General features: G+C 35.4%; 1 protein-coding gene and 1 long non-coding RNA gene across 4 annotated transcripts; one reads left to right on the top strand and one right to left on the bottom strand.

Moving 5' to 3' along the window:
- The first annotated feature begins 788 nt into the window (after positions 1-788).
- slc2a12 (solute carrier family 2 member 12) lies at positions 789-25843 on the top strand. Of its 2 annotated transcripts, none has more exons than XM_073938185.1 (6): positions 789-1194; positions 1259-1560; positions 13206-14576; positions 17192-17314; positions 20340-20472; positions 25294-25843. In XM_073938185.1, the coding sequence occupies exons 2-6, from the start codon at positions 1449-1451 to the stop codon at positions 25385-25387; spliced, it is 1833 nt and encodes a 610-aa protein (XP_073794286.1). In that variant the 5' UTR covers positions 789-1194; positions 1259-1448; the 3' UTR covers positions 25388-25843.
- Positions 7728-11185, bottom strand: LOC137489136 (uncharacterized). Of its 2 annotated transcripts, XR_012398596.1 has the most exons (6): positions 11123-11185; positions 10760-10825; positions 10384-10572; positions 10019-10176; positions 9411-9506; positions 7728-8674 (listed from the first exon to the last, which is right to left on the bottom strand). It is a non-coding gene; the product is annotated as an uncharacterized lncRNA (long non-coding RNA). The 2 variants fall into 2 exon arrangements; XR_011008489.2 differs by lacking the exon at positions 10760-10825.
- Positions 25844-26933: the final 1090 nt, after the last annotated feature.

Raw genomic sequence — 26933 nt, 5'->3', positions numbered from 1 at the left:
ATTACATACATAAAAATAAAACAAATAAATAAAAAATATACTCAAGAACAAAGAAACACCAGGGTAACAAAATTATACAAAAATAATACAAGTAATACAATTACACCCTAAAGCATACTGGATTCCTGGAGGGCCGCAGCTCTGCACAATTTTGCTCCAACCCTAATCAAACACAGCTGATCCAAATAATCAAGGTGTTCAAGACTACCGAAGACTATTCAGCAGGTCTGAGTAGAAGGTGGTTGGAGTTAACCTATGCAGAGCTGTGGCACACCAGGAATTGAGTTTGAGACTGATAGTTTTAGTTTGAAAGAGTCTGGATAATTTCCAGATATTTGTCACATTTGAATAGATAAAAAAAGATTTAGAGTCACTAAACTTTTGTTTATGATTATGCAACTTGACTAACAGATGTCCCTTCAAGATTCATTACAAACCGTCTAGTGTAGTGAATCATTTCAGTGAATCAAAGATTCGACTCAAAAGCACTGAACCGGACGAGTCGGACACCGCAACAGCTGACAACTTTGACTTTGCGCTGTACAGAGTGTACGGTAAGTTAGTCTCCACCGAATGTCTTTCAGTTCAAACCAAATTACAAAAAACAACACATTTCACAGCGTACAAATGCACATTAATTTATGAGTACAGTTCTGACAGGGCGCAGTTCCGTTTATTCAACTGCTTCTGCTTACTTGACACTTTCAGTCTCGCTGTTTTTTTGCATTGGCTCTTGTAGGCGGGGCTTCAGTCAGCAGCTTCCAAAACAAGAAACGTGCACAGACACAAGGACAGACAAGTTACAGGCACCAGGGAGGAGAGAGTCAAAAAGCTGCGATGATTTCATAGACAACATTCCCCTTCACTGACGCTAAAGAGGTAAAGGCACATTGAAACGCTGACCCTGTGTGTCAATGATCTTAATAGCTGCAAATGCTTTTACTTGTTGATCTGCGCCAAGAGAAATGGCACTGAGAAATCCAAGATGGTCAGTGGCTGTGCATTCCTGATTGGGACATGCTGTTATACTTTTATATGTATTAACACAATTAAATAAATTTGTTTATGTAGGTTTTGCTGTTCCTGAATGTGGCTTCGTTAGTCTTGATCTTCTGTGAACTGGTGAACCAGCAAATGTGTTTTTTTAAGTGCTGAATGAGTGCTGATTTTCTTATATGATTGATTATTAGAGATGTATTTAGATGTAGATCTTATTACGAAAGTTCACTAACTGTATCATCCCAATTAATATCTCCAGTATTTTGGAGTTTTCCTAATTAAAGGTCTAGAAGAGCTGGTCCATTCAACTTTTCTTAACTTTTCAAACTTTTCTTAAAATGAGCTCTATTATTTCTGGTGTAATGCATTTTCGCCAAAGAGATTATGAACACGTATGTTAATCATTGTTAACTGTTCATCTTCTAGTTGCACCACAACGCTTGAAGAACATGGATGCACCTGAGGAATCAATAAGGATGACGTCTGATCCCCAGAGCAAAATATATGTGCAGAATCCAGACACACACATACATCTAGAGCAAGGCCCATCTGCAAAATCAGGTTAGTCATTTAGGGAAAGGGGAAAAAAAGATATCAAATCTCTATTGAGGTAAAGTTGTTTTTATATTCGCATGTTCAGACTTTCTCCTTAATAATATAGTTTCAGAAAAATATGTTTTTGCTAAATAGAGGAATCACATAAGCAGCCAAATACTATCAAAGTGCAACACAGTTCACAGTCAATCAAATTGTGCTAATGTTGAAGTCATGTTTAAATGCGATTTTAGACCCAATGTTCAAATTAGCATGGTAAACAATATAGGAGCCGTTAAAATGAACGACTGTGCAAATATAAAACCAACTTTACATGAGTAAAATCTCTGGGTGTCCATCAGATATTGCCAGAATGCTTCTTTTCTGGCTACTCTCTTAACTAAAATAATTGACTACTAGAAAGCCTTCCCACACTGAAAAATAACCTATATAAACAAATGTATTTAATATAGATTTTCATATAGGTTTTTAACAGATGTGACATATATATTATTGGCTGTTTTGCTATATTATATGTACATATATGCATGACAGACAGACAGACCGACCGAACTACAGACAGATAGATGTATGTGCATGTATGTATATACAGTTGAAGTCAGAATTATTAGCGCCCCTTTGAATTTATTTATTTATTTTAAATATTTCCCAAAGAAACTTTCACAGTATGATTGAAAATACTTTTTATTCTGGAGAAAGTCTTATTTGTTTTGTTTCAGCTATAATAAAAGCAGTTTTAAATTAGAAAAAAACATTAGGTCAAAATTATTAGCTATATTTTTTTTCAATAGTCTGCAGAACAAACCATCATTATACAATAACTTGCCTAATCTTGCCTTGTCTTGAAAAATATCTAGTCAAATATTATTTACTGTCATCATGACAAAGATAAAATAAATCAGTTATTAAAGTTGAGCAATTAAAACTATTATGTTAAGAAATGTGTTGAAAAATATCTTCTTTCCATTAAACAGAAATTGGGGAAAAAATAAAAAGGGGGGCTGAAAATTCAGGGGGGCTAATAATTCTGACTTCAACTGTATATGTGTGCATATATGCACAAGTATGTTCACCTATATGTTTACCTATATTAGTAAAATTACTAAAATCCATAGCTTCTAGACAACATAAATAAAAGCCCAAAATGTAAAAATGTACATTTTATTTACTTAAGAACAATTAAATAGTACAAGAAAAAATATATTACAAGAACAAAAACAAGACAAAAAACTGAACAGAAAAAAAACAAAAACTGACAAACCATTTTGTTATATTACCTTCTTTTCCACTATCTTCATACAAGAAATAATTGACCATGTAAATGTTTCAGGAAAATGTGTAGTCATCATAGCTTTCCATCTCCTCTCACTTATTTGCCATTGTTAAATTCCATAACATGCCAATTACATGTGCTACAAAGATTTTGGCATTTTTGTTTAAATTAGTTCTTAGTTATAATAATATAAAATATGAGCTAGGCATTATGTATGACAGTGGGCTAAGTGAGACATGAGAGACATATCTTGCATATAGGGCTTATATGTGGATTTAAAGAAGCAATACAGGAGACCTATATGGCCTGTATATGGACTTATATACACCTCAGTTTTGCCTATATGTGACATACATATTATCATATATGTGCATATATACTGCATATGTTTCATATATGCACTAATATCCTCATATAGGTTCTTTCCATGTGGAAAGATTATAATATCCTCATATAAGTTCTTTCCATGTGGGTTAAATCACTTAGGTTGAAACTAAACTATGTCAATTCAACTAAGGGCTCTTTTAGTTTTACCTGAAACTAAACAGCTCTAGATATATTAGCATAGATCAATGACAACAGCCCTAGATGAATTAAAATAGAACTTAAGTTTCTGTATAGTTGTATGTTAATTTAACTAGGGCTGTTTCGTTTCATCTTGTGTAAAAACCTTGTGTAAGGGGTTTATGGCAACTGGTTTGTCAACGAGGCCTATGAAACATTAGGCATGACAAAAGAAAAATCAGCTCTGGCTGGATTGAACACATTCACAGGCTACATTACACTACTGATAATGGTGTGTTTCATTTAATATGGGAAGAAGCTATTTTTGGTTAAAAAGGATCAAAGCATAATTCAAATGAATAAGTAATAATAATTTTAGATTTATCAACGATAAAGTGATTTCAAAACACATTAGGTTTGGGTAATCTGCTAAAATTAGAGTTTCTTTTATCATTACGTTTCAATGCGTGTGAGTCAAATGAACTAGTAAAAGTATGAACTTCATTTTTATGATTATTCTAACCCCAAAATGTAACTTATTTTGTATTTTTTGACTGGTTTAGTAGAGTAACGATTATGCAATACAGTTTATACTGTAATACATTGCTAATACTGGATATTTCTTGAGACGGCTGTGCAGTAATCATATCATTTTAATAATTATAGTCTGATAGGTCTGCATATTGTAGTTTATTATAGGTGATTAGTGTGCACAAGGATTCAACATTTATCTGGGATGATTATAGGGTCTTCGATTATAGTAATTTGCTAGTGTGTATGTCTTTTATAACAGCAGCATGGAACATCTAACCTCAATATCCAAAGCATTGCAAGCCAGTGTTTGTGTATTGATTGCCGTTAACACAATCAGTCTAGTGATTCTGAAATGTGATTACGTTTATTGCCTAATTGTATGTGCATTATATCATGCCCTAGCTGTATAACATTTCAGAAATCATTTTTATTACAAGATTGGGAAGGTTTTCTTTTCCAATTGCATTTGAATTGGAATTTACTGTAAATTGAGCTCTCTCATGATTTCCAGATGAATCTTAATATCAATTTGAAAGTAATGGGTGATCTAATGGGTGATGTATGATACATATTAATCAGAATTACAATGAGCTTTATTCAATAAAGTGTGCGCAAACACACTTATATTTGCAAACACAAATATATGATGCATTATTTTAAGATAACTCATTTGGCGGATATTTTTACGTAGAGATAACAGGCATATCCATCCATCTATTCATCCTTCCATCCATCCATCCATCCATCCATCCATCCATCCATCCATCCATCCATCCATCCATCCATCCATCTTTCCATCCATCCATCCATCCATCCATCCATCCATCCATCCATCCATCCATTCATTATTTCTTTATCTAAGTTTGTAAATATTATGATTTTGTGCTGAGATGTCTCTTCTGCTCATGGTGATCGTATATGGTCTGGATGCAATCATTCTGATATGATAATTTACTGGTCAAGAATCATTTTTAGGGTGAGGCAGTGGCGCAGTAGGTAGTGCTGTCTCCTCACAGCAAGTAGGTCGCTGGGTTGCTGGTTCGAACCTCGGCTCAGTTGGCGTTTCTGTGTAGAGTTTGCATGTTCTCCCTGCCTTCGCATGGGTTTCCTCCCCCACAGTCCAAAGACATGCGGTACAGGTGAATTGGGTAGGCTAAATTGTCCGCAGTGTATGAGTGTGTGTGTGTGAATGTGTGTGTGGATGTTTCCCAGACACGGGTTGCGGCTGGAAGGGCATCTGCTGCGTAAAAACTTGCTGGATAAGTTGGCGGTTCATTCCGCTGTGGCGACCCTGGATTAATAAAGGGACTAAGCCGACAAGAAAATGAATGAATGAATGAATGAATCATTTCTAAATATTGCTAATATTTTAAAACGCATACTATATTGCGCATTTGCGCACAAATCATGATATATCACCATTGAATAGTACCATGAAAACACTTAAAGGAATAGTTCAACCAAAAATAAATATTTTGTCTTCATTTACTCCCAATCCACTTGTTACAAACCTGTTTAGTTTCTTTCTTCTGTTGAACACAAAGGAAGATATTCTGAAGAATGTTGGAGAGCATCACCCTTTGACTTTCATAGTATTTTTGATTCCTATATTGTGGATGTCAGTTAATGCTTTAATCATTTTTGTGTGTAGCAGAGAAAAAAGAAATTCATAACATCTAGAACCAGTTAAATGTGAGTAAATGGTGAGGATTTTTTTTTTTTTTTTTGGAGGGGGGTTATAAATTATCCCTTTAAGTAAATTTATTTACCAAAGATGCATTAAATTGATCATTAGTGACATGTAAGACTTCTCACTTAAAACAAATTTTAGAGAATTTTTTTTTTAGAGAAAAGAAAAAAAATGATCATGGTTTCCACAAAAACATGAAAGAAAAAAGGTTGTTTTCAACATTGAGAATGAAAATGTATTCATAATTTAATAGTTAGGAGGCAGTAATTACAGATAATAACAGAACATCAAATCAGCCCATTGAGATTTCAGAAGGTGAAATCATTTGCTATTAAAGACTGGAGTACTGATGCTTTGAAATGCTAAAATAAAAACAAAAAATACTTTGGTCACACTTTACAATAAGGTTCATTAGTTAATGTTAATTAATGCATTTACTAACATGAACAAACAATGAACAATACATTTACTACTGTATTTGTTCATGTTAGTTAACGTTAGTTAATGAAAATACAGTAGTTCATTGTTAGTTCATGTTAACTCATGGTGCATTAACAAATGTTAACAAACATGGACTTGGCTGTTAATAATGCATTAGTAAATGTTTAATTATGATTAATAAATGCTGTACAAGTGTTGTTCATGATTAGTTCATGTTAGTAAATGCATTAACTAATGAACCCTATTGTAAAGTGTTACCAATACTTTATACAAATTATTCTTTTATCAGTATTTTCCAAGTGATATTCTTCTAGAGAAGTAGTTTAAAGATCAACATTATTAGTCCCCTAAAGAGAGAGAAATATTTATTTATGTATATGGGCGACACAATGACTGAGTGGTTAGCAGCACAGCAAGACGGTTGCTGGTTCGAGTCCCAGCTGGGTCAGTTGGCATTTCTGTGTGCAGTTTTTTTTTTCTTTGTGTGTATGCAAGTGTTTTACAGTGCTCTAAAAATACCCAAAAATGTCTCTGTTAATGTTTAAAAAATTTTTTTTTTTGATTTACCAAAATACACAAGTGCCAACGTCACATCTGTCACATTCATAACGGAGAGACGTCACATCCATAACGAAGCTTTTGTCCTCATGAATACAAACATTTTAAATAAAATAAAAGCAATCATTTTTGTTCTCTAGACAAAAGAGCCAACTCTTATCCTTTTGATTAGCATTGTTTCTTTTGGGTTGTGCAGATTAATTCACAGAATTAATAATTCACATCCACAATGCATGCTTATTTTCCTCATTTAAAGTATAAAAATGTTTACAGATGGATATATTTCTGCTCCCACAACACTGTGGTTATTTGGTTTGTTTGTTAACAGTTATTTCAATATAACGTTAACATATCCTTTCTCTGTGAATATATATGTTTTGAGATTTCACTGCAAATGTCACATCCATAACGCTGGAATTGCTTCTATAAATTTAACAATGACAACTATTTCTATTGAATTATTACTCTACACTGTAAAAAAAAAAAGTTGAGTAAACTTAAAATAATTAGGCAACCTATCACACATAGCTTTTTGAGTTAACTCAACAAACAGGGTTTGAAGACCAGTGAACTCAAAATATTTTGTTGAATTCTTTAGTTCTCTGAACAAAAAGTATCATGTTCAACCAACAGGATATTTTTGTTTGCTGAACAAAAAATATCATGTTCATTCAACAAGACATTTTTGTTTGCTGAACAAAAAATATCATGTTCAACCAACAGGATATTTTTGTTTGCTGAACAAAAAATATCATGTTCAACCAACAGGATATTTTTGTTTGCTGAACAAAAAATATCATGTTCAACCAACAGGATATTTTTGTTTGCTGAACAAAAAATATCATGTTCAACCAACAGGATATTTTTGTTTGCTGAACAAAAAATATCATGTTCAACCAACAGGATATTTTTGTTTGCTGAACAAAAAATGTCATGTTCACCCAACAAGATATTTTTGTTTGCTGAACAAATATTATCATGTTTACTCAACAAGATCTTTTGTTTGCTGAACAAAAATTTTCACGTTTATTCAACAAGATCTTTTGTTTACTGAACAAAAATGATTATGTTTACCCAACAAGATTTTTTTAGTTTACTGAACAAAATAAAACAAACTGATTCATTATGCATTTACTATTAATTTTTAGGATTCAAATTAAATACACAAGAATAGTCAATTCACTTTTTTTATTTTTAACTGTGTTCAAATCACAATCCAAAACATTTGCATACAAAATCAGCATTTGACATTAGCCGTGTTCAGCATTGGGCTAGTTTGTACACAACTAGTACTGAATGTTTCCAGATTTGAAAAGATTGTACACTGCCTCAACATAAAATAACTGGCAACCTTACTAAAACCAAGCTATTAGTGTGTCTAAACACTCAAACCAGGTGAATATACAATCATCTAATCAGAGTAAACCCTAAAAGCCACTCCATTCATACAGTCTTTAAAGTGTACTGCACTTTTGTCAACAAAGTACATAAAGTCCAAAAACAGACCTCAAAACATTGAAACAGTGGCACATTAGGAAGTGGTCACGGGTCAGTTGCCGTTACTGTGTGGAGTTTGAATGTTCTCCCTGCGTTCACGTGGGTTTCCTTTGGGTTCTCCGGTTTCCCCCACAGTCCAAAGACGTGTGGCACAGGTGAATTGGGTAGGCTAAAATTGTCCGTAGTGTATGTGTGAATGAGTGTGTATGGATGTTTTCCAGAGATGGGTTGCAGCCGGAAGGGCATACGCTGCGTAAAACAAGTTCATTGCGCTGTGGCGACCCCAGATTAATAAAGGGACTAAGCCGAAAAGAAAATGAATGAATGAATGAACTGAACTCTCGCAGATCATGTGCCACCAACCTCCATAAAACATGCTGAATCACTTAAAAAGTATATTTGAGTTCTTTTGGGTGTTCCATATTCAGTCTATACAAGAGGCTGAACAAGTAAGCGAAGGCTGCAGGCAGATGTGTGATATCCTGAAGTACTATGGCCTCCTCCAAGATTTTAGCGAGGTTCATCACATATTGCAGGGATGCAGAAGTGCCATTATCATCTTCCACCACAGTGAAGATTCCAATCCTTTAATCTCTGGTGCTGTGGTCTTCAGGGTCCGTGTCCTTATAGGAGATTAAGTAATGGGAAAATTAATTGATGTGTAATATTAATTACTACTTATTAATGTTATTACTATTATGCAAAGAAAATAAAAACATGTAATACTTTCGTACATACAAACAGTAACACTTTGAATAGTCTATAATATATAATAATTGAACAATATATTGACAACTTTTTAATATTTAGCAATTTTTTAAACTTTTATTTTACATAAAATTGCAAAGATTTACTTTTATTTGATACAGTTTCAATTGTGAAAGTTGTTTATTGTCCTGTTTAGAATATAACTGAGCCTTTAATTGTCATTCATAAGGGATTTATAAAGCATAAATAGTCCTCACTTTAGATTAGGTCACAACTGGATGAAGTTAAGCTCATAAAGCATATACTAACATACAAAGTAACTATTATTACATACCTTAATATTAGGATATTTAAATGTTAATTTGAATAGTTTATTAATCGTGTACTTAAGCATTCTGAATGATCTTAAAAACACCAAGTATTCTTAAATAACTGGTTTGTAAATAATGCAATACTTAAATTAGTAATACAAATGAATCATTAAAGTTAAAAAAAATACAATCATTGAGCACTTCATGTAGAGTTATGCTTAACAGAAAATAAATTAACTATTCGCTAATACTAAATAAATTATTTATAGCGTGCAGCTATTAAAAGTGTTACCAAGCAGACTAATAAATGTAGAATAGGGTATGAAAATGGGTAACTTACCAGACATATCTTGAGAAAGCAAGCAGAATTTTTACGAAGAAAAATTGGCAATCCCTCAAGAGCTGCTCTTTCTCGATCGGTGACAATATCAGTGACCTAAAGGAAAGTCATTTACAAAGGGTGTTTTACAATCTTATTGTTTTGTAAGTAAAAATGTACTTAGTACATTTAAATGAGCATAGTATTTTATTCATGCTGTTGAAAAAACACATGGCTTTATTTTTATAAAAGAATTTTGTGGTTTCCATACAATGGAATTTGATAATGGTTGTGTTGGCAAATTTAGAAAAATGTTTAGTTTCATGTGACAATTACTTTGAGTTAAAAACTACAGCTATTATTTTCTATTTTCCTCTTTGAATGTATTCATTTGAAATGGTCACTCAAAACAAGTGAAACATCTGTTATTTATCTTACTTCCATCTCACAATCAAAACACAACTTGACACAATTAAAATTAATGCAAAAGGGCTGGACAATTAAATTGTTGCAATTACGTTTTATTGGACTGTATTACCTGAGCATGAAATTCTTGACAGGACAAAATATGTTGCACATGTTAAAAACATCAGACGGGTGTATAAGAAAAAAAAAATCTTAATGAGTACCTGCTCATCCATCTTGTTTAAAGTTGTATCCATCTCTGGACCCATTGAATCCCTTCTTTTCTGTAGAGTTTCAGGAGAGGTGCTGTATATTTATCAAGTCACTCGATTAACTGTCTCAGGAGATCTACATTACAGATCTGAGAAAACTCTGTGCAGATCTACAATATACAAAAAAAACATACATATTAATTTTTACACATAATATATATATATATATATATATATATAAATGTAAATATTTAAATGTTCAAATGCTGAATACAGATGTATTTTGAATTACCTATAATAATAATGTTGTTTGTTATTTTTAGCATTATCATTACTACCTTGAATGAAACCAAAGCAATTGCAATATAGTGACTTACCTCTTCCTTAAAGTCCAGGTTATCTCTCTCTAATTTCTTCCTGGCTAAATCTCAACAACTTCTTTTGGGCAAAGAGAAAAGGTTTCTTGCATCTGCTGGTGAATGACCGTCAAATTTCACTGATGATAACAAGTCTCACCTCCTCAAGGAAATCTTGCATTGAATTATGTCATTGTCAATATTTCAGTCCTTTTGAGCAAAAAGAAAGAAAAATATATATTTAGCCCTTTATATTTTTTATGTAAATAAAAGCTAGCTGACTGTTAAAGCAAGTTGGTCTGAATATGGTAGACATTTAGTCGAGCTAACAAATCAAGCAATGAATTACATGAAAATCACACGATTTTCACACAAATTACACAGTTAAACACGTCACCGTTTGTTCCACTGGCTCTGGTTCGAAGGGAAAAAGGGTTATGATGTGCGCAATGCTGACAGCAATCTAGATAAACAGGACATAATGTTATATTTGACTTGGATACCTGACCTGGTATGTTATATGATACTCATTGTATTAATCGTGAGTTATTAAAGCAAATGACTCGATTGAAATCGCTATTTGTTTCAAATACATTCACTCTAAACTTTTATTGATGTAAATAGCCAAAACCAAGTGCACGAAACAAGTAACTCACGGCTAAATTATAACAAATAGTTCCGTATTAGGATACACGCGCACATCAAAGCCAACATATCAAATAATATAACGTTAGATGACAACAAAAAAAGACATACATACCTATGATTTAGCAGAAACGTCGTTGGCCTGCTCTTAACTAGGGATGGCTGACGTGAAACTGATGTTTTGACACAAGCTGCGTCCCAAATCGCATACTTATGCACTATTCTACGCCATTTTGTAGTATAAATAGTGTAAGTAGTGTGTTCACACTGAAAACACTAAAAATAATAAGAGCACTTGAATTACCCGGATGATGCACTCATTCAGCCGCTAAAATGAAGTGTGTAATGATGGACACTTCACGCACTCAACGACCGCAGATTTGCTTACGTAGCGGAAGGGGCGGAGCTATCAGACGCACATGTTGAATAACTTTATTTATTTTGGATGGTGAAAGCAAAATTCTCCTACGAAAGTGATTTTAGCGTCTCCCGATGGTGAATGCGGCAATACTCACGGCAGGTATTATCTGATAATTCGGTCGTTTATTTCACTGATTTGGCAACCGTCAAACGTCATCAGGAAAACGGTTTGAATTTCCGTTTAGTAAAAAACATTAGTGTGCCATTTGGGACAACACTACATACATATACTATCCTGTTGAGTGTGTAAGTGCATAAGTACATAGTGCATGAGTGCATAGTGTATAGTGTGCCATTTGGGACGCAGCTACAGTGTCGAGATCCCGAAGCGCAAGTGTTTCGAATCACTGCACCGAAGCATGATCCGAAGCACCCAAGTCACGTGACTAAAGTGTTTCGAAACACCTAGTCACGTGACTAAAGCGATTCAAAGCATCGATCAGCTTAGAAACGTTTCGAGACCTGGTGAATCCTAATTTGACTGCCAAGGTCTCCAAATTATCTCTGTCTCAAATGGCTTAGAGCACTGTGGGTTTGCTTATTGATTCTATGCTTAGCATGATGTTTTGGGTTCGAATCCGACTTCGAAATCATGGTTTTATGTATTTTAATCATGTTTCTGTTTTGTGTAGCCTAAATAGGATACAGCTACAGTTACGCCATCAATTTAGCATCATTTTTGTAACACTGTAAAACAATAATAAATATTTTTACAGTATGGTTGGGTTTAGGGTTGGGGTAGACATTAATAAAATACAATAAATGGGAAATTTAATGAATAATATAAATAATTCTTGATAACTTCAGGCCACCGTTTTTGATCTAGCAACATCCCTGTTTTAAGACAAAAACAAGACATATTTATTCACAAATTGTTTATTCGGATATCAGACCAATGTTGAAACAAAACGATACAAGAGCAAAGCATTACCAACTGGTATTAAAGCATTTTAAAACAACTGCTACTGACTGGCTTCGAAACCTACTACTCCTGCATGGATGTCTGACACCTTAACCACTGTACTATGTTACTTGAAGGATTCCACTTTCACAAAGTGGGGTTTAATCCCTCAATTTGTTCAATCGTTCTTTGCTGAAGCTGTTTCAGTGCAATATATATAAAAAATGACCACTAAATGTCACTGTAGAGTGAGGTTTCGAAACGTTTCGAAGCTTCGACACATTTGCTTCGACTGTTTCAGTGTTTCACGAAGCCTCGCTTTGCCCACCACTACTCTTAACCGCTCTATCACGGTCTCTCACATCATTAATACACTGGTAAAATAGATCGGGCAGTCAGATGGGTAGCACATCGCACAAAAACATGTATACAATTATATACAATCGATTATGAAAACGATTGACACGTAGCTCCGCAGAAAGAAAGATGGTTCGTTTTGTCGCGCGCACGTGACAGGTACCCCCTGCAGTGAGCTATGGAAGTAAATTGCGCATGCGCCAGAAGCTTATAAGGCGCATGCGCCAACAAGAAGGGCACGCATCAACGCAAAACTAAGAATTTTGTATTAGTTCAACGAAATATTTTAAGTTTTTCACATTGAAGCACCATATTTGTTGAACAAACTAACTATTATTTGTCAGCATTTCAAATGAAAATATTTAAATTCAGTTAACTTATTAATCTTTGTTCAGAGGACTTTTTGAAAGTTGGCGTTTTTACAGTGTATTAAAATAATCACTATTTACTTGATATAAATGAAAGTATTTCATGGCAAAAACGTTGAACATCATTCTCTCCTCTCTGTGTGTTTCTCCAGGCAATGGCAGAGCTCTGGTCCTGTGCTCTGTGTCTGTGGCCTGCCTGAGTGGCTTGCTGATGGGATACGAGATGAGTCTGATATCTGGAGCTTTGCTTCAACTCAGGGACGTTTTGACTCTCTCCTGCCCGGAGCAAGAGCAGGTCGTCGGCTCTCTTCTGCTTGGAGCCTTCCTCCTGTCCCTGGGTGGTGGGACAATCCTGGACCACTACGGACGACGCTTCACCATCATCCTCACTGCTCTGTTGTGTGTGTTGGGAACTCTTCTGAGTGTGTGTGTGGTGTCATTTTGGGCACTAGTGGTCGGGAGAATGCTGGTTGGGATGTCAGTGGCGCTGTCAGGCACAGCGTCTTGTTTGTATGCAGCAGAAGTGGCACCAGCCGCCTGGCGCGGGAGGTGCGTGTGTGTGTATGAGTTAATGGTGGTTTTAGGGATGCTGTTGGGTTTTGGACTGAGCTGGGCGTTCGCTGGGGTTCCGGATGGATGGAGGTTTACATTTGGTGGCGCGCTGCTTCCCGCTTTACTGCAAGCTGGGGTTATGCCACTTTTGCCAGACAGTCCACGCTTTTTGCTCGCCCAGCAGCGCGAAAAGGAAGCTCATGCCACTCTGCTTCGACTTCGTGCTGGGATCAAAGAAGTCGAGCCAGTGGAGGATGAGCTCCGGGCGATCCGTTTGGCAATGGGCGCAGAGCGTCTTCATGGCTTCCTGGACCTCTTCCAATCCCGGGACAACATGCTTCAGAGGCTTCTTGTTGGCGCTGCGCTGGTGTTCTTGCAGCAGGCCACAGGACAGCCTAATATTTTAGCATATGCCTCGACTGTTCTCAGTAGCGTAGGCTTTCATGGGAATGAGGCGGCGACTCTTGCGTCTACAGGGTTTGGTGTGGTTAAAGTGGGTGGAACCATTCCTGCAATTTTTCTAGTGGACAAAGTTGGGCCTAAAGCCCTTCTGTGTGTTGGAGTGGTTGTCATGATGTTGTCAACAGCAACGCTGGGGGCCATTACTATGCAGAGCCGCACACACGTTTCCAGCCTATGCAGAGGCCCCGGTAATACAGCAAACTTCACGTTATTTGAGACCGGAGATGAGACTGATATCCAGACCAACACTCCACTGGGCTTATACCAGCCTCAAAACAAGCTCAAAACAAACACTTTTCTCACAAGCATTAATGACACTAGAGAGCATTGGATTTTAAATCACACCTATAATCATAGGACTGCTTTAATGGAAACCGCTGAGCTTTCGAAGAAAGACAGTGCAAAGATTGCGCTTCAGTCTCTTCACGAAGTGTCGCCTTCGCTGAAATGGATCTCTCTGGTCAGCCTGCTGGTGTATGTAGCTGGATTCTCCATCAGCTTGGGACCAAGTAAGATTCAGACTCAAACAAATGATATCTGTTTATATTACAAATTAAATTCTGACTGACTTGCTGCGTTTCAATTCGCATACTTATACTACGCCCTAAAAGGATGTATTTTTTTGTAAAGGCAAAGTATATAGTTTTGAGTATGTAACAGAAGAATATTGCAAGCTTTGGGACACACTACTTCTTTGTTAACAGATCTTTATATTGCTTGGTTATGTCCCTTGTCAACCATCTGGACACATCATCCATATTTCTTTCTTATTTAATTTCCTACTTTATTGGAAAAGCAGCAGCAGGATAATCTTCCAATCGCGAGTCTTTCATGCAGAGAAATCTGCCCAGGTGTTTGTATAATTATGCATTCAGGCATTAATGTCCAAACATATCTTTATATAAGTTCACATTGTTGTTGCAGATGAAATATAACACTGAGTACGCGGTTTAAATATTTTCCAGTTGGCAAATAATCATTCAAGCAGCTTTACTGAAGCCTATCTACGTGGCGTTTTGTCATGCACACCTGCCATGTTTGTAGTTTATTTACACTTTTTATCTGAGTTTGTAGTTCTAATCAAATTCACATCCAACTTGCAATGTATTGTGGGCAATATTAGCAGTTGGAATATGGACGGTTCTACTTTTATTATGGTTTAGCAGACATAGTAAACCATCCAGGAACCTTTGGCATACTTTATTTAACATGCTATGGCTTGGGACTTACTAATTCTTTTTTCAAATACTATTTAGGACAGACAGTTTGCAAATTGGGATGCAGCAACTGACTTCTGTCGCAAAAAACATTGAGTGTTGAATTTGTGTGGTCAAAATATTGCATGCATTTGCACAAAACAAACCAGTCTGTTTACAGAATGATCCTTAGTATAATTAGCCTCAGTAAAGTGTGAGTTTGTTTAACTACTATCATCCTTAAATGGATAGCTCACCCAAACAATAAATATTTATTCAGTTTACATTTTCAAGTTGTAACATACCTTTATGAAGTTCTTGAACACAAAAGAAAATATTTTTAATTTTGGAAACTGGTAACCAATGATTGATGTTTAAAATAGGATAAACAAATACTATGAATGCCAATGGTTACCATGGTAAACAATTTCAATGGTAAACATTTTTCAGAATGACTAATTTTACAGAATAACTCCCCAAACAGGTTTGGGACAAGTGAAGGGTGTGTATTTTGAGTTGTGTGTGAACTATCCCTTTACTAAGGAATTAAACTCATATTGCTGAACAAATCATTTAGAGAAATATATTGAGAGTTTATTTCCCAGTGATGGGTTGCAGCTGGAAGGGCATCCGCTGCGTAAAACATCCTGAATAAGTTGGCGGTTCATTCCGCTGTGGCGACTCTAGATTAATATAGGGACTAAGCCGAAAAGATAACGAATGAATGAATCATAAGTATTCTGATTTGTAAACAAACACATAATTGAGATCAACAAAGTACAACGTTTAGCCTTAAAAGGCTTTCATAAAATGGACCATTACTCTCATCTGTTAATTGTTGAGAGAAAGTCATTGAATGAGTTACTTAACCCAATTTGTGAATGAAACAACTAAGAAATAATTTTATCGAACTTTACAACTCCCATTCTTCACAAGAGCTTCACAGACACCGTTCACTTTCATTACATTACATTTAAACCAGGGGTGCCCAAACTTTGTTATGAAAGGCCAAATACCAAACTTGAATGAGAGCTGTGAGCTGAAGGTAAATACATCAAGCTTTACATCAAGACTTTAATCAGATTAAGTAACTTTACAATGAACCTATTTTAGTTAAAATTTAGGAATTCCATTTATTGACCTTATTCTCTGCAGACGAGTGGGCGCTGCCATTTGAATCTTTTTGGCTTGAGACTTCCGGGTCTCATTCACTTCCATTCATTTTTAGACATTAAAAACTGCTCGTTACGCTGCTTGATGTTGCAATTTGATATTTTCTTGTTATATTATTCTACTTGGTCTGTATAGTCATGCAAACATTTGTTTTTAGAGCAAGTAGTTTGACCGTTTTCTGTCGTTTATTATTCCTAGTCATTTCTCCCATAGGCGACTGAATCGGAAGTTCTAAGACAATCGCGAAAACAGACGCACTTCCCCATTTTAGAATAAGGTCAATAACAGAATGGAGTTTAATGCCGAATACACTAGTCAAGCTGCACCTCTCTTTGCCTTGATTTGCTCACTGAGGGTTTTTGAGTTGTGGTGTATCTGCTGAGCAACAGGATGTTCATTACAAAAAAAAAATAATAATAATAATATATGACATGTAATTAAAACATTTAATCAAAGTGAGTTTTTTGTAGCTTAAATTAAAACAAATTAAAGGTTAGGTTATGTTAGAAATGACAATGTGCATTAAAGTTATCAACACCAACCTTCCCCAAAATTCTCCCTCTCTTCTCTGATGTAATAAATCAAAGCTTACCATGTGCCAACTTTGGCTCACGGGCTCTGGTTTGGGCTTCTCTATTTTAAACAAACAAAAAAAACATGGTTTGTTCTATCAGAAACAACTTGACATATTTAACTTTTGTATGTGTATTATAATTTTAATAAGTTGCTTTGTTCAATTCTCTGTCTTTTTTTAGTGGTTCATGTTGTTTTAAGTGCAATCTTTCCTACTGGCATCCGGGGGAAGGCTGTATCTGTCATCTCCGCCTTTAACTGGGCCACAAATTTGCTCATATCGATGACCTTCCTTACCCTGACAGGTAATACACACACATACACAGATAGAGAGAGCTTATTTACAGTTATGAGATTAGTAGATCATCCTGATTCAGTTGTATTGCAGGCTACAGTATTTATCAGTATCTGGCTTCTGAAGGTCAGCCGATAAAACCACGAAGACTTAGGCTGTCTGTGTTAAGACGAGTGGATAATTTGTTGTTTTAATGGGGTCAAACAGCTCCTGTTTATTGTGTTGGAGGTGTTTTTGGTTCTGTTTGGATTTTGCATGTTCTGCCTGTGTTCGCTTGGGTTTCCTCCGGGTGCCCCCGTATCCTCCACAGACCAAAGACATGTGATATCGGTGAATCGAATAAACTAAATTGTAGAGATGCACCAATACCGATATTTAGATCGGATATCGCTTTGATACCGCATATTTTTGCTGGACCGGGTATCGGACAGCTGGTACTGATCCAAATCCGATCTTGCGTGTGCACTATATTCTGTGTTTATAAGCCAACTAAGCCATGAAGGTAGCCTATTAAAGGAAACTAGAAAGTTGTCATGTAGGCCTACTATATCTCAAATATTCTGAAGCCATTCTCTAGTTTAATGTGAAGCACAGATGAATATTCCGAGCTTAAACTCATGTTCACTTCAGCGCTTCCCGCCGCTGCACCTGTCAATCATTCTTCATTCATTCAGCTGCGTGCCACATTCATGACAACACGAAAAACTTTCTCCAAGACTATTTTTTCCTGTTAGTTTAAATAATTAGTGGAGAAATTGATCTAGTTTAGCATTAAATGGGTTTATTTTGACCTGAAACAAGGAGTTCATTGCTTTTTCTAAATCATGTTGCAATGTGTCTGTTAGATCAGCAGATCGCATTCGTAACACTGGAGTAGAGAGGGTTATTACCTGCTCTTCACAAACAAAGTAGGCCTACCTGAAATGTTTATTTAGAAAAGGCTTAGTAATACATATTAGACAGATCCTCAAAGCAAGTATTTCTTCCCTTTGAGCTGCTGTTTTGGTAGTGTCCGCAGATACTGATGGGCTGCGCAGCGTGTCTCCGATGCATGAAGAGCTTCATTTACTAAGCTTCATAACTCTGTAAGATTATTCACACAATGAGTTTCTGTTCTCTCATCCTTCCGACTGAGTTTATTCCTCCGAGGGGAATACTTTCTGTGCTGCGAATAGTTTGTAAGCCTGGCTCATTGTAGTCAAAGTAGTTGATTAAATTAATAAAAGTGAAACTGACAGGCGCATGTGGATTGACATTAACAGAAAACTATTTAGCCCAATATAGGCTACTCTGAAACTGAATGTTTTACTGTAATTTTATTTCTATTAATAATTTATTTGACAGACCAGTTTTTGTTTTGGCGCTGAAGCATATAAGGCGACCTTGTTTTGAACTTTCTCCGTCTCATCAAGGCAAGATTTGGCGAGGGATTTTGAGTAAAACTGGCCTCAGACAGCTTAGTTTAGTCTGCATCAAACCTGCAGAAAAATATCAGGCTTTGATAAAAGGCTGTTCATTTCACCAGCATTTGGTGTGAATAATGGTTGTCTATTGCAAATTAAAAAAAAACATGAGGAAACATAAGCTGGACCACAACAGATCAGTGTCATAACGTATGCTCAAATAATGTAGCCAGCAAGCATCATTGTTTTAGTTAGATTGTGCCGTCTCTCATATATAGGCCTATAGGTCTGTTATTTTTTACTAAAGAAGATATATTATTTGAGTAATTCCAGAGCTATAGAAACTGTATTATTCTTAGAAAAAGAAAAAAGCACAGTATCAGGATCGGTTCTGTATCGATTAATACTCAGAATTTTGGTATTGAGATCGGATTGGTTCCAAACTAATGGTATTGGTGCATCCCTAATTATTTGTCCATAGTGTATGTGTGTTTCCCAGTACTGGGTTGCAGCTGGAAGTGCATCCACAGTGTAAAGCATATGTAATGAGTAAAAGTCAGAAATATAAAAAGTACTGATACCTAAAAAAATTGACTTAAGTACAGTAATGTTACTTCTTATCTCTGCTCACCTGGACAGAAAAGTTGACCCCAAAAATGAAAATTGGTTGTTAATTTACTCATCTTCAGGCCATTTAGGATGTTGATGACTTCATCAAAATAAGATTTGTTGCTGAAAACTGTGGTCCTAATTAATATATTTTTTGTTTGTTTTCTATTTAATGAATCACAAAAAAAAACTAAATAGGTTTCAACTTTTCTAGAAAAAGTCCCCTAACCACATTTATTATTTTTGATTTTTGAGAAGGCCTACCAAAACATTATTGTGTAACCTGTCGCTTACTGTTTGGGGTGCAGACATGAATGTGTTTAAAATCCTAAATGGAGTCTGACACGCACCATAGTGGCCCTTTAGGAGTTACACAAGAGCAAAGTTAATTTGACCATCGATCATTAACTAACAAGGAAAAAAGTGTGCGTAACTTGTTTTGATCCGAGTTACTATTCTGGCAAAAACAGTAGATCAATTATTAATGTTAGAATTGAACCCAGCATGATGACTAGACAACATTATATAAATCAAATATGTTCAAACTGGGATGTATTGTGTAATGTTGAATATGGCAACAACAACAACAAAAAAAAATACATGTATTTATGACTTTTCTTACATAATATTAATGTTACATAACATATAATATTACAAAAATATATAACCACTTTTATATAACCACTTTTATGGCAATGGAACAATAGCTTTTGGTCATTCTTAACTTCATCAATAAATAAAAAAAACGAAATAGACATAGAAGCAATACAATACGTTAGAAACAAAGTTATATTCCCAGAAACGGATCACCAAGTAAAGATTAAGTTTGCAGTGTGTGTTTAAAGGCTGTCCGCCAAACATTAATTTGCCACCTGTGGGGATGATCCTGCAGAGAAGGAATGAAAACACAAGGAAACACATACTTACAAGTTTTTGCACAGAACAATAAACAAAAAATAGTTTTGGCTGCAGAAAGGAGTGCTATATTGTAAGGTGATTTACTGTAATGTGATGTGCTTGTAGAGCGGATCGGCCTCCCTACTGTCATCTTCTCCTACTCTGCTATGAGCTTCCTGTTGGTGGTGTTTGTGATTGTGTTTGTGCCAGAGACCAAAGGCCGATCATTGGAACAGATCTCAAAGGAACTTGCAATGAAGTGAGTGGACATAAACACACACATTGGTTTTGGTGGTGTATAAGGACTCTACAGAGGCGTAAGTATTTTATACTGCAAAAACACTTATTAGATGGCCTTACCCTACCTAACCCTCAAATTATTAATGCGAAAACACCCCATTAAGTAGGATTTTTAACAGTTTTGCATTAGGAGGATACAAGGGATGTCCTCATAAACATTGTAAATTGTAATACAGAGGACATACCAATGTCATTGCACAAATGTGTGTCTTCACAAACCACTAAAACCAACACACACACTCTCTATTACATACACACAAATATGTTGATTGTTAGAACAGATCTCAAAGGAACTTGCCATGAAGTGAGTGAACACACAGACTGTTTTTTTTGCGGTTTATGAGGACTCTCCAAAGGCGTAATGAATTTTTAACTGTAAAAACGCTTATTATATGGCCTCAACCTACCCCTAAACCCAACCCTTAAATTATGTAATGTCGAATGTAAAAATACCCCATTAAGTATGATTTTTAACAGTTATAAACCATCATAAACCATAATAAACCATCTTACATTGTAATACCATGGCCATACAATTTATTGTACAAATTTGTGTCCTCACAAACCACTAAAACCAATACACACATTATCACACACACAAATATGTCTCTTTTGAATGGGTTTGCATTGTTCTCAAAACAAACTAATGTAGTTTAATGTAAGGTGTTTGCCAAGGAATCACTGTTATTATTGCTGATTAAATATTAAAATATAGAATTTAAGGTTGTTTTATTAATATAATAAATTAATATATGATTTAATTTGTAAATGTTTTAATGTGTATGTAAAATGTTACCAGTTATATCATTTAAAAAAAACATATGCAGGGATGTCTACAAGCCAGTGTATCAGTAAAAATTTATATTCTGTCATCATTTACCCACCCTTTACTTGTTCCAAACCTGTTTTACTATCTTCTGTTGAACACAAAATATTTTGATAAAAAAAAACTGGAATCCTGTAACTATTGACCTCCATAGAAGGAAAAATGAATACTATGGAAGTCAGGGGTTACCGGTTTCCAGCTTTCTTCAAAATATCTTCTTTAATGTTTAACAGAAGAAAGAAACTCGTGAATGTTTGGATACACTTGAGGGTGAGTACATGTTCAGTTTCAGGTGAACTATCTCTGTAATAGGTATAGACTTTGGCAAGATTATGTTATTAAACGCTAATAATAAGTGCGTGCGAATGTTACACAATGTTCTTGTTCATACAACCACATCAAACCCTTTGAACATCATAAAAGTCAGTGGAGATGATATGGTTGGTTATGTGTTTGTAGAAAACAGGCCACTTGGAAATGCACTTTTGCTACTGTCTTTAGTAGACTGCAGTTTAAAGTCCCCATGAACAGGAAGCTGCGACCATTATTTTTTTTGTATTGTGATGCAGTTCCTAAAGAAACGGATTATTAAATGAGTAAACAGTGGGCGTGGCTTGTTTTTTTTTGTACTGCGAGCTGAATGAATGTAGTGAAGTAGGCATTTAATTCAGAAAGATCGGGGAAAGAGTTTGAGGAGAGTTATTAATTTACAACCTAACAGACACCTCCTGCTAAACATTTCTGTTTGTTGTCAAAACTGACAGTTGGAGGGGTATGGTTAAATATGCTAGCCATGCCTAATTCCTAAGATATACTTAATTTTGACAGTAAAAAATAAAAAACAGGAAGTGCATTTTCAGATTTCAATTAAACATCAGAAGGGCAAACTGTTTTTTTATATAATGACATGCAGAGATAACTTGTTCTCCTCAAAAACTAGTATGGTTTTTCAAAAATATGGTGAGTTTTCTTCGGCACTTCAGTATAGTTTAAATGTTTTGTTTTGATATAGATTTCTAGCTGCATAACAAGTTGAATGAGACATACTTCTGACAGACTATTTAGCCGGTCTTTTAATAGTTTTAGTATTAATATAAATGACAGATTATGTGTGAAATGAATCAGTAAGATCAAAGTTCCTTTAAGGCAAGTCATTTCACTCGGCAGCAATCTTTGAAATGCCTCTCGTGCAGTATGCTTGGGCATTCTGTCTAAATGGGGAGACATCAATATCTCCAAAACTACTTGCCAAGCTTACGATTACATCACACATTACGAATAACCAATATGATTAAACAACAACTGTCTATTTAGTTTAATTTCTAAATGTTCATATCACACAAAATCTGCAGAAACTCATGTCTGGTCCAAGCCCCTTCCTTGAGAGTTGTCATTCTATAGCAAACACTGATTGGCTCTTGTACTAGAAGGCGGGGCTTCAATCAACATCATGACAGTAATACTTTTCCCCATTCAAAAGTATAAGAGTGACATGTCTTGTGTATTCTATAGCAAAGAGCTTGGAATGACCAAAGCTGCGTCCGAAACCACCTACTTCTCAGTAGGGACTGCGTTTGAATTTAAACATACTACTCGGCTGTTAGAGAAGTACGTTCTATACAGTATAAATGTGAAAAGTATTAATGGAATTCAGACGTACTACATTCGCCATTTTGTCATAATCACGTGCCCTAGTCAGTTGCGTCGCTTCACTCCCATTCATGAATTCTCTCTCGGGGCATCATGGGATAGCGCATCGTACATGGGATGCACACTTCAGAATCTCGCTGGAAGTAGTAAGTCATCTGGGTACCTCTCGCATACTGATTTTCGAATTCTATGAATTCGGACATGCTATTCGTGATTCCGTCATTTTAGAGTGAAAGCGATTGGCTGTCCATTGGATCTCATTGCTATCGCAATGTCAAGCAGCTGCTTTGTTTTTTATTTAATTATTTAAAAAGCGCATTAAAGCTGAGATACAACCTGAAAGACGACAATACAACACTTACTATGACAATCATCAGCACTTTTTATAGTTTATTTTACAGACTTATAATATGCTGTTGTTCTATTGGAATTTTCATTTCAAAATGGCCGCCGCGACATTTACTGGCTGTTTCCCAAATGCACTAGAGTGTCGCCTCTTGGTGATTCTAAGCTCTTTTTTTATAGTCTTTGGTAAGATGCACACTACTTTGGTACAATCGCAGTTTTGAAGTTGTTGATTGCTAAATTTCTCTTTAAGTATATTAAAAACATTATAACATATTTTCTTTATGTTATGAGCCTACTAATTTTAATAAATTTAATCAATTCAATAATACATTTCATTTATAATCCACTTTTCTAGAACCCAAAGCGCTACTTAAAACAGAGAAATCAAACATGCAATAAAATACAAGTATACATGAAAAATAAATCTAAAATATAAACACATCAGAATAATCAAGAATCTAAGAATACAGTCTTAAAAAGAGGAGTTTTTAGCATCTTCTTAAAACTAGCTAGTGTGGAAGCATTTCTTACAGAATAAGGGACAGCATTCCATAACCTGGGTGCAGCAACAGAGAAGGCTGTCTCCCCCATTTGATTTTAATCTACAGCAGGGGTGTCCTAACTCGGTCCTGGAGGGCCGGTGTCCTGGAGGGTATGGCTCTAACCCTAATCAAACACACCTAAACCAGCTAATCAAGCTCTTACTAGGTATACTAGGAACTTCCTGGCAGGTGTGTTGAAGCAAGTTGGAGCTAAACTCTGCAGGACACCACAGGGAATGAGAAGGTGTGTACTAAGAGGCAATGTCACAGATGTAGGAAGGAGCTGTGTGTAGAGCTTAATATGCAAGTGTGAGTGTTTTAAAAATGATCTGGGACTGAACTGAGAGAGAATGCAAGCTATAAAGCACACCAGTGATGTGCTGCCGTGGTGGAGTGTGTATAAGAATGCCTGCTGCTGAGTTTTGAATGTACCGCAATTTGATTAATTTATCAGGTAAACCAACAAAGACTGCATTACAATGGTCAATCCTGAAAGTGATAAATGCATGAATGAGTCTTTCAGCATCAGGTTGAGTAAGGGAAGACTTTGTTTTTGCAATATTCCTCAGATGATGATGAGCAGATTTTGCAATGCTCTTGATGTGCGAGTCTAAGAACAGATGAGTGTCAAAAATCACACCAAGGTTACATGTTTTGGTAGATGGACAGACGACAGCATTATCCAAATTCAATTTAACTTGCTATCTTTGACAGTAGCTGCTGCTGTGGAAATAAAGAGTACCTCTAATTTAGAACAATTCAATCTTAGAAAATTTCTGTGCCTCAACATTTTAATTTCTTGCACACACTCTGAGAGAATTAAGACAAATTGGATTTGGAGCTGATATAAATTAGGGTATCATCAGCATAAAAGTGGTATCCCAGTCCACATGATATGCCCCAGTGGAAGCATATAAATGCTAAAAAGTATGGGACCAAAGACTGACCCCTGAGGGACACTATGGCATATTCTTCCGATTCCGGATTAATTATTCCAAATTTTGTGTTTGTTTTTACATTTTGCATTTAATTTTCTTTTGATATCTCTATTAAACTTGCACTGCTTTGTAAAACATTTTGGTCAGTCTGGTGGCTTTTGTAAATGTGCTATGTAAATAAAATGAACTTGAACTAAACAGTAAGTTAAAAAAAAGGTATTTAGTGCAATTTAAGTAACTAAAAGTCCCATAGATGTACATTATGCCTAGATGCAGAAACTTGAAGATCCAGAGTCAACCAGCATTTTTTTCCTGCAACCTGTTCTGCAAAACAGATAAAGCCCATACTATCTGAATCTGAGACAAAACCCAAAAACACGATGTTTTACAATGCTTGGCTCTTGCCCTACTACACTGCATGCATCAGGGAGTTTTGTTCTAAAGTGCAACCATGAGACACGTGTCTTGTTTTGCAGGAATCACCTGAGAGGCACATTGCTGTGTCACAGAAGAAAACACAAAGCTACAGCACAGCCCTCACAGGAGGAAAAAGCCCTCGCAACAGTTTGACTTTTTACCTAGATGAAGAGTGAAAGAGCAACTGATCAGACAGCTGAACCTGTGACTGCACCAATCAGAGAATTGAAGATATCTGCCTGATTTATGTTGTGCTTTCCCCATTTAAGAAAAATGTAACATGCCAATCTGATTCATTGTATTCTTCATGTATTTTAAGTAATTCTGGATTTATATGGAGCTTTTACTACTCACTGTTATGAAACTCTGGAAGGAAACTGTGCAATCATTAGCATAATCATGCCATGGCATGTCCAAGGCAAGTTCTGTGGCAAAGTCACATATCAGTGTTTGTGTGCTGAACATTACCATAAATAACAGTTTAAAGTATGGCATGAGATGCCTTGTATAATCATGTTACACAATTGTGAATCAACATGTTATGTAATATTTCAAAATTATATTGTTGGTTGTTCATAAAAGTTGTCCGAATGGTTTTGACCAGAGAAAGTGTACTTTGTTTCATTTATTGAAGTCATTTTATAGAAATATTTAGGTGATTCCAAAGAAATATTAAGGGATGAACCATTGCAAATTTATATACAGAGGCCGTACCCATGTCATTGACAAATTTGTGTCCTCACAACCCACTAAACCCAATACACACACACTATTACACACAAATATGTGGATCGCTGGAACAGATTTCAAAGGAACTTGTCATGAAGTGAACACTGGTTTTGATGATTTATGTGGACTTTTCATAGTCATAATGTATTTTATACTGTAAAAACACTATTTGGACTTACAGTACACCTAAATCCAACCCTCAAATTATGAATGCGAAAACCTCATCAAGTATGATTTTTAACAGTTTTGCATTACGAGGACACAATGCATGTCCTCATAAACCATTGTACATTGTAATACAGAGGCCACGCCATTGCACAATCTTGTGTCCTCACAAACCACTAAAACCAACCCACACACACAAACAATTATGTCTCATTTGAATGGGTTTGTGTTACTCTCAAATTAATTTAATTTGAAGGTGGTTGCCAAGGGATTACTGTTTTATTGCTGATTAAATACTTGATTATGGATTTTAAGGTAGTTGTATTAATATGATATATAAGATATCATTTTAATTTGTAACTGTTTTAATGTGTATTTGAAATGTTATCAGTTTTATCATTTTCAACTTATACAGGGTTCTCTACAAGCCAGTAAATCAGTGATGACCCAATTTATGAATCACACTCTACAATGCAATACAATTTCTAATGTTAAAGCAAACTGAACATTCTGTCAGCGTTTACTCGCCCTTTACTTGTTCCAAACCTGTGATTCCATAGAAATGTGTCCATAAATAAGGTTTATATGGTCAACGTTGTAATTAAAAAAGTAAAAAAAAAAAGATTTTCTCTATAAAATCAAATTATCTATAAGTCATGACAAAATACTATTATTTATTAAATCAAGTTTAATAAGTATCTTCATTTAATAAGTAGCTTTTTAAAGTTAAGTCAGTGGAACTGAATATAACTTGAGTTAAAGTGAACTTAAAAAATTAAGTAAATCGTGTAAATTTTGTACTGTG

The sequence above is a fragment of the Danio rerio genome, chromosome 23 (genome assembly GCF_049306965.1).
Source record: "Danio rerio strain Tuebingen ecotype United States chromosome 23, GRCz12tu, whole genome shotgun sequence".
In the NCBI taxonomy this organism is placed as follows: Eukaryota; Metazoa; Chordata; class Actinopteri; order Cypriniformes; family Danionidae; genus Danio; species Danio rerio.
The sequence above is the reverse complement of the archived record's forward strand: the minus strand, read 5'-3'. Positions and strand labels throughout refer to the sequence as shown.

Bases quoted from the DNA above. Each gene is read 5' to 3' on its own strand.
- slc2a12 (XM_073938185.1), top strand. From the start codon at position 1,449: ATGGATGCACCTGAGGAATCAATAAGGATGACGTCTGATCCCCAGAGC. The intron at 14,577-17,191 runs GTAAGATTCAGA...GTCTTTTTTTAG, and splicing joins CTCCATCAGCTTGGGACCAA to TGGTTCATGTTGTTTTAAGT. The intron at 20,473-25,293 runs GTGAGTGGACAT...CTTGTTTTGCAG, and splicing joins TCAAAGGAACTTGCAATGAA to GAATCACCTGAGAGGCACAT.